This window comes from Pempheris klunzingeri, chromosome 13, assembly GCF_042242105.1.
Source record: "Pempheris klunzingeri isolate RE-2024b chromosome 13, fPemKlu1.hap1, whole genome shotgun sequence".
Taxonomy (NCBI): domain Eukaryota; kingdom Metazoa; phylum Chordata; class Actinopteri; order Acropomatiformes; family Pempheridae; genus Pempheris; species Pempheris klunzingeri.
In genome coordinates, this window is record NC_092024.1 from 21,786,509 (window position 1) to 21,800,014 (window position 13,506).

A 13,506-nucleotide genomic window follows, 5' to 3' on the forward strand; every position below is an offset into this window, starting at 1 on the left:
CTGCTTTCAATTCATGTTCCTGTCAACAATATTTCAGTTAAGGCTTACTTGAGCAGCCCCATGCTTTGTCAGAAAGATCACAAATTCATCATTGGCTGTTTTTGTCTTGAGAAAGAAGCCCACAGTACCTGAGATCACAGGAATGAAAAGTGGATTCTGTTTTGTTTTGAGGTAACACGTTTCCATGAAAATATTTCTTATTCTTATCTGGTATCTGCTCCTTGAACCATACAGGTGTGTTTGTGTGTGAGTGAGGGATGAGAGAAAGAAAACTGAGAAGAGAAAAGGAAGGGGAGAGATAAGTGAAAAGGATGACATGAGCAGAGAGGAAATCAGAAAGAAACAGAAACAAAGAGGGAGAGAAACAAAAAAAAGCAGAGAGAGCTCAAAAAGATTATTTACCTCAGTGGGATAAACAGGGAGGCATAGAGGATGGAACGAATTTGAATGACAAGGCAACTGATTTCTCCTAATTGGTTTTGACTGTCTCTCTTTGAACTGCCGGTGCGCCGCAGCTCTGTTTCCAGGCAAATAGCTATCTCTTCCAATCTGGAGTGCTGCTTAATTTCTCAGACAAATATCAAACCTCTCTGCACACTGGATTAGTGGCAATTTAATAAGATTTGCACTGTTGCTGCTCACCAGGGGCTTTTTCTTTTGCCTTGAAGCCTAGAGAAACCAAACCTGGCTCTAAGGTTCTTCTGCGTGCCACTTTCTATATCAGAACACCCACACACACACACACACACACACACACACCGCCCACGGATCTGCTCCCACCTGCAATTCAACATACATGCATAATAGAGGGAAAGAAATCACTCGACATATGTGTAAATATTGTTTCTCAATGCAAATCTGCATTTTAAGAGTTTTCTCAGAGCGATTCAGTCGCTTCAGTGTCTTGACATAAGGATGATTCCTTGACTTTTTTCAAGGTACCAACAGTTGATCCAAGAAACTTGCGAGTGGAGCTGATTTGCATCGAAAACGAATGACATTATCTCACCCTGCAGTTGTTCCCCCTCCCTTTGCTTCACATAAAATAAATCTGATTTTAAGGCTCCATAGTGGAATAAATGACTTGTTGAGGGGCATTTTTTTTGCCGCACAAAGTTCCGCCTGTCAAGACCTCAGTGAAGCTGAGCTCTTCACTTGAGTGGCAGATGCTTTCTCTCAATAGCATCCACAAACACCCCAAACCCGTACCAACAAGCTCCTTGCCCCCGCTGTATGTGTAGACTTTATTGACAGCTTGCTGGTAGATTAGCTGAGCGCTCGGAAAGGCTGAGAAGTCTCCTGCTGGGCAAATGGCAGTTAACCCCTTTACTCCACGACGACAGCAAGCTTCAGCTGAGGATGTAGACTTGATTCAGATGCGTTGTCTCATTTGTATCATCTCCAGAGTCGCATAACTCAGTGAGAGTTGCTCTGAGTTAAAGTCTGAGCCAAATGATAATGTAGAACTCTGACAGTTTTGTCAGTCAGCCAGTGTAAAATTAGCAAGCTTTCGCCTTTATTGGGATACCGCTTTCGCCCCTTATCGCTTGATTGAGCTGTGATGGAATCAGATTTGATTAAGAATTAATAACCGAACCAACTCGCTGCATGAGATGTCTCACCAAGTTGTCCGTGACACAGAAATGCTTTAAGACATCTCTTGAAATGTGTCAAACAGTGGATAACCAATTCTATCCCATCACTATCATTTTAGATTGTAGTAAATGAGTTCTGAAATACTAAGAGCAGGGAACGGTCGTACCCCGACTACATGGCACTGTTATAATGGATATTTAATTAACAAGTTAACATACAGTTTTCCTCCATTTCTCCCTTAATTAGCTTTAAAGTTTTTTAAAAGAATCATCATATTCCACCCTATTCCAACTATTTCACCTATTGATTGCTGTCAGGCTGTTATGAAAATATTAACAAGTATAACAGAAAAATTCTTCTAAAGTAAGTTGCAGACCCTGTCTTTGAGTCTGAGTCTAACAGTGTTTACAGATGGGATTAAACAAACATGTTCTGTCCTCAGGGGAATACATATTGCATGTCATTAGTGCCAGACAACAGTAAAGAGGTTCCCCCCCCCCCCTCCTATAAGTGATGCAGCCCCTCTCTGGACCAGTCTGTAACAAACATGACACTTTGTTTTGACTGGAGCTGAAACACTTCAGTGTAATTTTGAACACGTCAGGATGTATTGGTGAGATGCATCGCCCCCCCAAGTTTCATCGAAATCCAGTCAGTGGTGTCAGATGTATTCTATGTGACAACTGTATGAATTCATGAATAATATAGCACCCCCCTCAGGTTTTGTGAATCTAATTCAAAAATGCTGGAATACAGTAGAGAGAAGTTTGATCGCTACTGACGGGGGATGTGGAAAAGTAATCCAATTATTAAATTAAATTGATTTTACATAATTTTAGTGATGATTCTCAAATATCACATTCATTCACCTGCTTGCTTTGATTTATTTAAAGGAGAAATCCATCAATTTTTACACATTGAAGTCCATTTACGTGCAATGTGGAGTAACACTTGTGTAATGTCTGTGACAGAGAGCCTGCTTTACAAACTGGGGACAAGGAAAGTGTAAGACGTGGGACAGGGTCGAACAAAGGATGCAAATGGATTACGTTATGTCACATGTAGGTCGAGAGTTTTTAGATATTGATTCCCAAAGTTGTGCTATGTCAGCCTGTTCAGCCATTGATTTTAAGCGTTCTGGTTTTTACTCCTCACTCACACGTCCCACATTTTTGTGAAACTTTTTGGAAGTGCAGTACTAAGTCGCTGCCGTATGGCTTTAAATTGAATGTTGACACTTTCACAAAGCCGAGAAAAGTTTTGTATAAATTGCAAAAACCGATACAGTCATGAGCAAGCTCTAAAACCGTTGTTCTGTAACAGGACAAACATGAGCCTTAACCAACAGCTCAATACATGGAAGAATACTGAATAACAACAGACTGCAGGATTTTGCAGTATTGTAATTTATACCGTTTTTTAATGAAAAGAAACATCAGGTTTTAATACAATTGACCGCTCAAACGCAAATTGCTGCATCGCAGTCTGTTGGAAATTAAGATAAATGAAAAAAGAAGCCATATTTTTATGTATTCATTAGTTTCCTTGGTGTCACTGAGTTTTACATGGTCTTTAACTTGCAGCTTGATTGTTTTGTTTGTTTGTTATTATTTGGTTCACTGTATTGGATTAATACTCAGTGAGTGGTATTATTCATACAACCAAAACAGCCTCTAAGATGTTATGTTCAACCCAAGCTTCACTGAACAAGTAGGACAGAATACTAAACCATAGACCAGTCTCAGTCTGCTCAGAGCTCATCACCAGGAAACATAACACAACACTAACATGTCCCCCGTCTCTTTTGTCTTGCAGGAGTTCCACGCATGGCTCTCTCTGCGGGTGGGAGGGACTGCCTGCGTGCCGGAGACACCTGCTCCAGCGACGACACCTGCAGCCCGCGACTGCGCACCCTCAGGCAGTGTGTGGCCGGGGACGGCAGCGTGAAGCTGGGGCCTGGGGCACGAAACCAGTGTGAGAATGCCATGACGGCGCTGCTGTCCACTCCGCTGCATGGCTGCCAGTGTAAACGAGGCATGAAGAAGGAGAAGAACTGCTTGAGTATCTACTGGAGTCTGCATCAGTCTGTGCTGCATGGTAAGATTAGCATTAACACACAGAATCTGATGCTTCTATTCCTGAGAGGTGGGCGGGAGCAGGTACAGTATGTTATTGGGATTATCTAGCTTGCACCGCCCATTACACATGAATTAGGCTTCCGCCTCCAGACAGCTCAACAGTGAATTCCAGGCTGAAATGAAAAGAGTGATTATTGTGTCAAAAATAGTTAAAACTGAGGGTATGATTTCTTTTGTTCCACCCACACTCATTGTGTTTTATCACTTTTGTGTGTTTTTCAAATGCTTTGCACTGCCATTGTCATTTCCTACACTGAAACCCATTATTTGCACTTACATTCAACTGTATGTGTTTAACATATACTTTTATATTCAAATGAGCACAACACCAGAACAAGGTTTGCAATATTCTGAATGACCTGCAAATCAAGCGCAATTATAAAATACATGACTTAGAGATAATGAAATAATAAAACAAACGATAAAGCTCAGCTTCCAGAGTTTCACACGTCAATCATCATCATTTCCAGTCTGCAGTGAATGTGCAATTCAAACACAAGGTAATTTAAATGTTTAATTTAAAATGTATGAAACAACTAAAGCAAACAATGCTATAAGATGGTTAATATTAAGTTCCAGACTGTGTAGCAGAGTTTGTCAACCTTAAGATCATTCACACTGATACATTAAACAAGCTGCTTTTATGAACTCATGCATGTTGCAGTTTGTTTCTTCAGTAACTTCATGCTGCCTTGAGAGCCTACATAGTGAAGTGCTGATTTTTCGACCAGTTTCATAACTGACTTAAAAGGCAGCTAATTGGTTTTCAACCTCATATGACCTGCTTTTGTTGCTCTCAGCCCCTTAAGTGGCCCAAAAGTCATTGGCAGTGCCTGAAAATTGGTTTTGTTAACGAGATTGATTGCTGATTTGTTTGGGAAGTAGCACCAGCAAAATATAATATAGAGTAACAAGGGTCCTGCTGTAATACTGTACAGTAGGTAATTTTGTGTCTGTGTTTCTAGTGGGACCAGTTTCAGGTACTTTGTTAATTTAGTTATAATGTGTTCACATGGTGTACATTACTAAATCAACTTGTGTTCATTAAAATGACCACAAAAAAGCTGACACAGCAAACACATGAGGGAAGGTAGTATTATTAGTAGTATTATTGCAGCGTTTCCTTTATTTACTTCATACTATGTGGTCTAAGACACCGTTTGCAATAGTAGACACAAATGTTGCCATTTGATGTATTGCACCAGAGTTGTGGTAAAACTAATTTCCACAGTACCGGTTGGTCTCTGGTGTGCTACTTGGCAGGGTAAAGTGCATACACGATGCACAGAGCGTGGTAATTAAGGGATGGGATGTCAGAACAGCATCCCAACTGCAGGTCTCCCTAAAGGGTTAATCCTGTCGATGCTCTGCAGCTGTGTGTGTAACTTTTACGATATATAGTGAGTGTTTGTTTTAGTGTTTCAGGACACCAAACAGAGAATTTCTGCAAAGGAAAACAACAACATTATTTTAGGGTTGTCATGACAACAGAAACTAACCTCTGTCCTCTTTGTTGGCAGGACTCAGCCTGGTGGAGAGCTACCCATATGAACCAGAAGAGAGGGGCTCTGACTACGTTCGCTTGGCCTCTATTGCTGCAGGTGACTTGGCGAGCTGCCACCGCTACCAGTGTTCCTCTGCTTCTGCCTGCAGTTACTCTGACGGTGCAGAGAAAAATAAGTTGTTTAGATAATCAAAAGCAGCCATTTTTCACAAGAAAACCAAGTGCGTTCCAACCAAGTTAGGTGTCAAAAGAACGGGCAAAACAGTAATCTTATTCTGCATCTTTCTGATGGAGTAGATGGGTGGATATACAGGTGGGGTTGCCAAGTGTTTGATGAGTAACAACCCACACTTTGCTTCTGTCTTACCTCTGAGCCTGTGGGCAAGCCGCAGGGCTGGTATGTGCTGCTGTTAGCCCCTGAGGCACAGATTAATTACCTATTTACTTTAATGCAGCTGGAAGCAGCAAAACTTGTGGGGGGAGACAGAGAGTGTGAAGAACAGACAGCGTCGTGGTAAGAGGCGAGGGGGTGAAAGAGACAGAGGCAGAGAGAAAAAGAAAATGGAAGACAGGCAGAGCAGGTTTGTTTACGCAAAAATGTTTTCCTGTCGGATGTTTGGAAAAGAGAGAGGCTGCACACAAATGAGGAGTTACATTTTTTTGCATTGGAGAGGACATGAAGTCAAGTGTTTTGTTTTCTCCGACAGCAATTATAATGTGGATGAGTGAAGCTGAGATGGGGAGTCTGCGAAACTTAAATAATGACTTAAATGAAGTGATTAGTATGGAGGGCGTTCATGCTTGCCGTACAGTATAATGATAAATGCCCTGCGTACCAAAAAAATCCAAACCGTTTAAACAAGTGGATAATGACAGCTCAAAGGAAGGACACTGCTTAATTTAAACATTTAAATACGGTGTGTTATGCAGATAGAAAGCAGCTCGGGCAGTGTGTGAGACAATGAGCAGAAGTGGCTGAAAACTACATGAGAAACAAAAGTCAAATGAGTTAGATTGAAAAAGACCCCCTCACTATAATAATACTGATTAAGGACACCTGTTCAGTACATGCAAGGCTATATATTATATTCAATATTAGAAATACTTCTATAAATACTATTTCACTGTGTGATCCTCTGTTTTTATACTAACAAGTAAGCAGTTGCTTGTGTTTTCTTTCTGTCAAGAATATATTTAAATCTGTCTGTGATATATGGTGGAATTCTGACTCATACTGAGCGGCGAAGAAGGAAAAAAGCTCACTTCAGTCTCACGTATTGCCTATTTTTTCAGAACTAATGATGTATAGATGTATATGTATACTTAGACTAGGCAGCTTTGTATGTTGGCAGCTCCTAATGGCAATGAGGGATCAGTATCAAATACAAATTGTATGATTTCAAACCTGAAGCAATGCAAGGTGGCACCAGCAAATGGCACATGCTTTCTTTTTAAAACCACAGGGATAAGGAAGGCAAATGATTTAACAGTGGCATGAGGCCAGTTCAGGAGACAGCTTGCATAATAGCCTTAAAAGGTGAATTCACGTTATGTTCAGGTTGTGCAACAGTTAGTCTGTTCTACTGGGGTACTACTGCAGGGCAGCTCTACTGAACACAGCATTACAAGTCCAATTTGAGCGCTTCTAAAATGTTCGTTATCGTTGCCCAAAGCACTACGATGACTCTAAATGAATGTTTTATTACAACTTGGATCGGATTTTAAAAGGTTTAACCACCGTTTATACAGATTATGATGATATTGTACTCAGCAAAGTAATTATTGAGATTTGAGAATGCAGTGAAAAGTTGAAATCTGACAGCGCAGGAAACACAAGCAGTCAGTCAGTCAGACCACTTTGGAAGAGAGCGCTAAAGCAAACTATCAAAAATATACAATAAAGGATATAAAGTTTCTGATGCACTCTTTTAGTTTTACTTATAAACAAAGTGTTGCCATGTTTAGAGCCAGCTGTCCTGCTGCCACTTCACTGTAGTGTATTACATAGTACATAGTAAGTACAATGAGATCATAATGGACAGAAGCAGTGGCAAAAGCTACAGTATGTAAATTACGCTTAAGATCACAAATAAGGGAAATGGGATAAAACGTCTTCACCTATTTGTAGGCGACAGTCTGCCTGTGTGAGTGGAAAATGAATACAAAATCCTAAGTAAGTAACAAAACAATTGGGATTTAGCGGCTGTCCCCTCTGACATGCTTGATCATACTTATTTTTGACCTCATACATAAGCAGCTTATTAAAATAACACCACTCATTTTAGGCTGCTTTGAATTACAGCAGCCCCAGATCTGCACTGTACAGCCTCCTCGTAAATTTCACTCCAGCAACTCCACGGGAGGTCAAAGTTGACATCCATGCCATGCATCTCGACAAGTCGACTGCCAAAACAACAAAGACGTGATTAATGGATGTTTTTCCGCCCTTATAGCATCTCTCCCTCAAACAGAGTAATGACCCTTTTCAAAGACGAAAGCCTCAGCCACAGCTCATCATAATTTGAGGAGTATTCAAACAACAGACCACTTCACCCTTTACCAGTCGATCCGTAAACTAAAGTGAAGTCGGTGGTGTCAAGAAAGGGCCTCTGTTTAATGTTCTGTGCCAAGAAATAAGCTTTTTTTGCATAATTGGCCTCTAGAAGTGTAGATTTTTTTTTCCTTTCTAGGATTTTCTACTTCTTGGACCGTGGTTGTAAAGCAAACCGTTTACCAACAGTTCAGTTATCTTTGGGTCTCTGATGCAATAACTTGGTCACGAGCTTTGTAATGCATTAAAGACCATCATGTGGGATCTGGAATAATACGGTGACTGAGGGAAAAGTGCAGAGCTTTAATTTAAGGGCAACTAGATGACATTAGATGAACAACGGGGTAGTTTTAGCTCTGTCACTGTTTTGTCACTGTCCTACTAATTTTACAGGACTGTGTGTAAAAACAGCTACAGTTTCTGCATTGTTCATCCACTATGGTAAACTGTAAATGGACTGTTCTTGTATTGCATCTTTTTAGTCTTTTCAACCACTCTAACTGCCCATCAGGGTGAGACTTACCATTTACACGCATGGGATCCAGTATCTTGAAGAACGATACTTCAAGGATCCCCTGATTAGTGGACAGCCCGCTCTTCCAATGAGCCACTGTCGCCCACTAGTATCCACTGAAAATATAGAAAGTATCATTCTCGCACCCTGAAGGCTTGAAAAGTGACTCTGAGGGTTTACAGCTCGCTCCTTCATGAAGGATGGCTGCTGAACTAAGCTGCAGTAGTTACAGATTAGCAAACTTTTCAGAGCTGCTGGTTGTGAGTATCTGATGCACAAAAGATTTGAATGCAGATTTTCTGCAGGAAGTTTACACCATGGTCAATGGTCAAGAATATTTAAATATAGTTGGCAAATATCAAAATCACCTATATAGCTTAAAGTGAGTACTTCAACCTCAGACACTGTATAATTTCAAATCCCGTGTGCTGGTGTTATGGAGCTAAAACAGCAGAATGTGTTGCTGTCCAAGTGCTCGTGGACTCCACTCTAGATTTAAAATTTAGATATGCTATGATGAATATTACAGAACCTGGCCTGCAACTGGGAAACGGGCTAGAGCATGAGTGCATGCAGCCCCCGGTGGCTTCAGTGAGGCACAGCTCTGGACTGGGATTGTAGTGGGCATCAGTGAGGTGTAAATGTGTGTAAGACATGAATGTGAAGTAGGATGTTCCTGGAAAAGAGCATTCATGCCCAGCTAGTCTCCTCTGAATAAATAATGGCTTAAAAAATACAATGACAACATGTAAAAGAAAAAGTCAATGCATATTCAGTTTCCCACACATGTGGCCACTTGATGTAATTTGTCATCCTACCTTGCTGTTCCATCAGGTCCTCTGATTCTCCCTGCACTTCCCCTCGGCTGCTTAGCAGTTAAATTGGGAATAACCTATGCTTTGTGAAGGGTTGTTAGCTTGCTCTCAGAGGCCATTCATATTTTATATGACAGCTTGGTAAGAGCCGAACTCACCAGGAGACACAACAACAGGCAGTTTACAAACTAATGAGCGGCACTATCTGCCAGAGGAGCTGAGCATCATCATGCCTGTATTGACCGGGAGGTGGCCTGGGAAAAACACACACACACACACACACACACACACACACACACATACGATGATGGATTGGGAAATAATGCATCCAAATAAAGATGGTTATGAAAGGGGCTTTCTCCTGCCTCCACAGAGGTGGCTCATTACTGCAGAAGTCAGAGGGAGCATGGACGCAGAGGGAGGCAGAAATGGACAAAGTTGAGGAAGAATTGAGGGAGGGGAGGGAGGAGCTGCAGGGAGGAAGGGAAAAGACAGATGGAGTGGGGGGTGATGGCAGCGCTGAGAGTGGCAGGAACACAGCGAGGGAGGAAGATGGCAAGGGAAGGAGGGAGTCAGGTGAGTGAGGGATGGACCCAGATGTAGGGAGGGAGTGTTGGAAAGATGGATAGATGGATGAAGGAAAAGGAGCAGTAATTACAGGCCTTGTTGTGCGGTTGGAAAGATGGAGGAGCCACTTTTTCAGCACTGCCACTCTGCATTAACCCAGCAGAATGAAATATTCAGCCATTAGGCCTCAGCTAAAACACATCCAGTGCCCGGGCTCATGCAACATTTAAGGACCATTCATGTTCTATTCATTACAGGGGGGCCTATTACATATAATCATCATTTCAGTTTAGTTTGTACTTCAAGACACACACACTCTTTTTTTTCATCTGTAAATGCAACACTGCATCTCAGTGTAGAGGTGAGAGTGTCAAGTCAATACCAACTCCAATTAGGCCTTGGAATCATTGGTAAACATTGCCTGGGATTTGATTTTCTCAAACCACACAGAAGGATGAAATCCTTTCTGCCTTCCATTTGTGTCTTATTCTCCTTTTAGAGTCTGAAGTAACGACGGTGAACCGCTGCCTGGATGCTGCCAAGGCGTGTAACATAGATGAGACGTGTCAGAAGCTCCGTACAGAATACGTCTCAGCCTGCATCCAGCCGTCAGCCCGCTCGGGGCCATGTAACCGACCAAAGTGCAACAAGGCGCTGAGGAAGTTCTTTGACCGTGTTCCCCCTGACTACACCCATGAGCTGCTGTTCTGTCCCTGCACTGACACGGCCTGCGCAGAACGCCGCCGGCAAACCATTGTGCCGTCCTGCTCCTACGAAGACAAGGACAAGCCCAACTGCCTGGCTCAGCTGCGGATCTGCAAAGCAGACTACGTGTGCAGGTAGCGATTAGAAATGTTGTCATACATGCTGTCTGCTGCTTAGAACATTTTGCACAAAGTTTCCTGATTTGGCATCATTTGACTCATTGAACTGCTCATTTTCAGCAAATAGGGCGTCTTTGAAAGGACCATAAAGGTGTTTTTGCATATTTTAGCTCAGTCACTGTAAATCATGCACACATTTCATTAACACTGAACTGTTTTCAAAGCATGCCATGATATCAGAGATTGGTTAGACATTGTTTTGTGTTCTCGTTTTGTCTAATATAGTATTAGATAGAATTCATAGTGCCTTGAGACTTAAATAGGTACAGTGGATGATGTAAGGGAATATCCATGACAGCAAATACTGATTGGTATTGGATGTGTTGATGTCTGCTCCAAAGCTCTGATGACCAAGATTTATAGCTGAAAGATATTTTTTTGATGCCATATAAATGGAGAAACAAGCTTTGATACACTTTATCAGTTTATCAAGCTCTTATGTTTAACTTGTTAGCAAACAACTGCCTGACGTTACTGACAGCCAACATCTTGTTTGATCTGCCAAATCCTGAGAGTCTCTTTTTCTAGTTAGATGTTTGACCAGCTCCACCAGCCACTTGTTTACTCTACTGTTCTCTGCTGTTCCACACTGGACGGGTATTCTGCAATTGACTTGTGCAAGCCTGAGATTTTGTTTGTGAGAGCTGGAGCAACTCAATACAATACTGACACAATGAACACAGACCGTTTATGTACAGCCTTTTTCATGATAATGTTAAATGGTGCACGATTGAGGTAACAGCTGCTAAACAGCATTACAATCGCACAGTTAGTAAAGAAGGACAAGAGAGGGGATGTGGTTCATACAAAAAAGCTATATTTATTGAATTTTGGCCACTAGCTGACAGACAAACATAAGCATTATGTTATATGTGGCTTAGAATCACTAGTGGATGGTTGCTAACTTTGTTTGAAACTGGGCAGGTTGTGTCTGTTTGTTATTTTGCTGAAAGCAGCTGCTGGAAATGTGGTTGATGAAAACCAAAACAATAAGTTAAAATAGGCCAAAAAGCTTTGTTGAGCTGCAGATAAGTCAAGTCTGCAACATTAGCTTCAGTTAGAATAGAGATATGGCAGAACCAGTTCATTTAACTGGGCCATTATGAATGGATTTGCTCAAATGTTTTCCATTGAGTTCAATTAAAAGGACTCAGAGTTATTGGCTGCTACATATCTTTCTGCCAGTGTACAGCAGTCCTCCCTCTCTCACTGAGGTAGAGAGACTTTGGAAATATCTGTATTATGTTCGCTAAATATTGATCTTGGTTACTTTCATATAGGTTGCACTTGTTTACGAAGTGCAGCTTTGTCTCCACTGTTCCCTCTGCTAGCTGCCCTCTCCTCTGTGGGCAGCCACATTTCTGTCTGTGCCGCCGGCCTACTTCCACTGGCAGGTCATGCTCACTCAGTCTTTACTTAGTCAGTGCTCTCCTCAGTTTTGTATCAGACACTATGGTTAGTAGTAGTAGTAAGTAGGCTGCCACAGTGTAAACGACACTTTTGTCTTTTTAAGGCTCACTATGTTTCCATTTTGTTCTTAGATTTTGTTGGTTCTATCCAGTGATCTCTGTATTTTTCTCTTTCTTTCATTACACTTTGGTTGGGCCTAACGTTCTGAGTGCTTGTGTCGTGAAGCTGAGGTGTTGATGTAATGACCTGAGTGGTTGACAGTTCACGCAGCCTCAGGACAAGTGGGCAAAGGGCACTCCTTTGTGGGGCTTTATAGGAAAAGGAGAGTGGGTCATTTATTTCAATAAGGTTCCATGGATTTATGGCTCGTATTTGAATATGTAACAGTTTAGATTATTGGCCTAATTCAGCTCTTCTCTGCACCTGGAGGATACTTTTCGCAGAACTCTGTATGCAGGATTTCAGTGGGGCTTTTGTCCCATTTTGCCTTCTTGGGTTTGTGTAGCCCACACCTTGGTGCCATACACTGTAATCCAGTGGGGTCGATGATTGATTTGAATAATAGCTAAAAATTCCTAAGAGCTAAATATGTATGATGATTTGTTTCTTCGACAAGGGTTTTTGCAGTTGACACTTCGCAAAGTCCTTCACCCTTGGTTACCGTTGCTATTCCTGCCAAGCTTTGTTTTTGGATTCAGCTGTAAGTGAGCTGTTTAATTCATATTCGACATCTCTGTTTTTGCATCTTTGTATTCGGAAAAGCAAAAGATGCAACACGCCCCTCCAACCTAAACTTCAGGGATATCTGCTGTCAGACTTGTAGGTTCAGATCCAATCCAATCTGAACTGAGCATCACAATTAAGATATTTCCCTGACTTTGAAATTGGCTAACATTGCCTCTAGAGCAATGCATTTGTACCTTTTCTAACAAGTTTAATGGATTTTGTATTCATTTCATTTTTATTTTCAGCTTTAAACCATTTAAATATTCCCCCTGAGCTCCTTCCTTGTGTTACTACAGGAAGCTTTCTGGAACTGACTGTCAGCTCCCCATAGCCTGGAGGACAGCCTGTGGGCAAGTGTCCCCTGTCCCACATCTCCACTAAAATGATGAAGTCAGACTCTTTGTTAACCAGTAAACTCAGTCCGAAGCTCGAGATCTCAACCCTTGGATGTTCCATTGGCTGGTTACGAAAGATTCATATCATTTCATGTTGCCATATCAATTATTATGTTTGTTTGAAATCCATTCTTTTAATTATGGATCATATGCATAGAATTGTAAGAAATTATGTTAAGTATAGAATTGGTTTGTATAGACAGCATAATTGTATTGATATTAATGAATATTGAATTTATCAGTTAGCAGAATCTCTAAACAAACAGTTTACAAAAGCAGTTTAAAACAATAACAGGGGTTTAAGGGTTTGTTATGTGTCTGTGTGTGTGTGTGTGTGTGTGTGTGTGTGTGTGTTCACCAGGGCCCCTGGCCAGTGAGAACAGTGCAAATAAAGATGATGCATTTA

At 41.4% G+C, this 13,506-nt stretch overlaps 1 protein-coding gene across 1 annotated transcript in view; it reads left to right on the forward strand.

The window, feature by feature from the left end:
• Positions 1–13,506, forward strand: part of gfra4a (GDNF family receptor alpha 4a) — a 241,505-nt gene that overhangs the window by 205,859 nt on the left and 22,140 nt on the right. The window contains exons 2-4 of the mRNA XM_070842456.1: positions 3,412–3,693; positions 5,255–5,335; positions 10,185–10,524. Of these exons, the coding sequence (XP_070698557.1) occupies positions 3,423–3,693; positions 5,255–5,335; positions 10,185–10,524 (692 nt within the window). The 5' untranslated portion in view covers positions 3,412–3,422. The remainder of the gene's footprint in view (positions 1–3,411; positions 3,694–5,254; positions 5,336–10,184; positions 10,525–13,506) is intronic.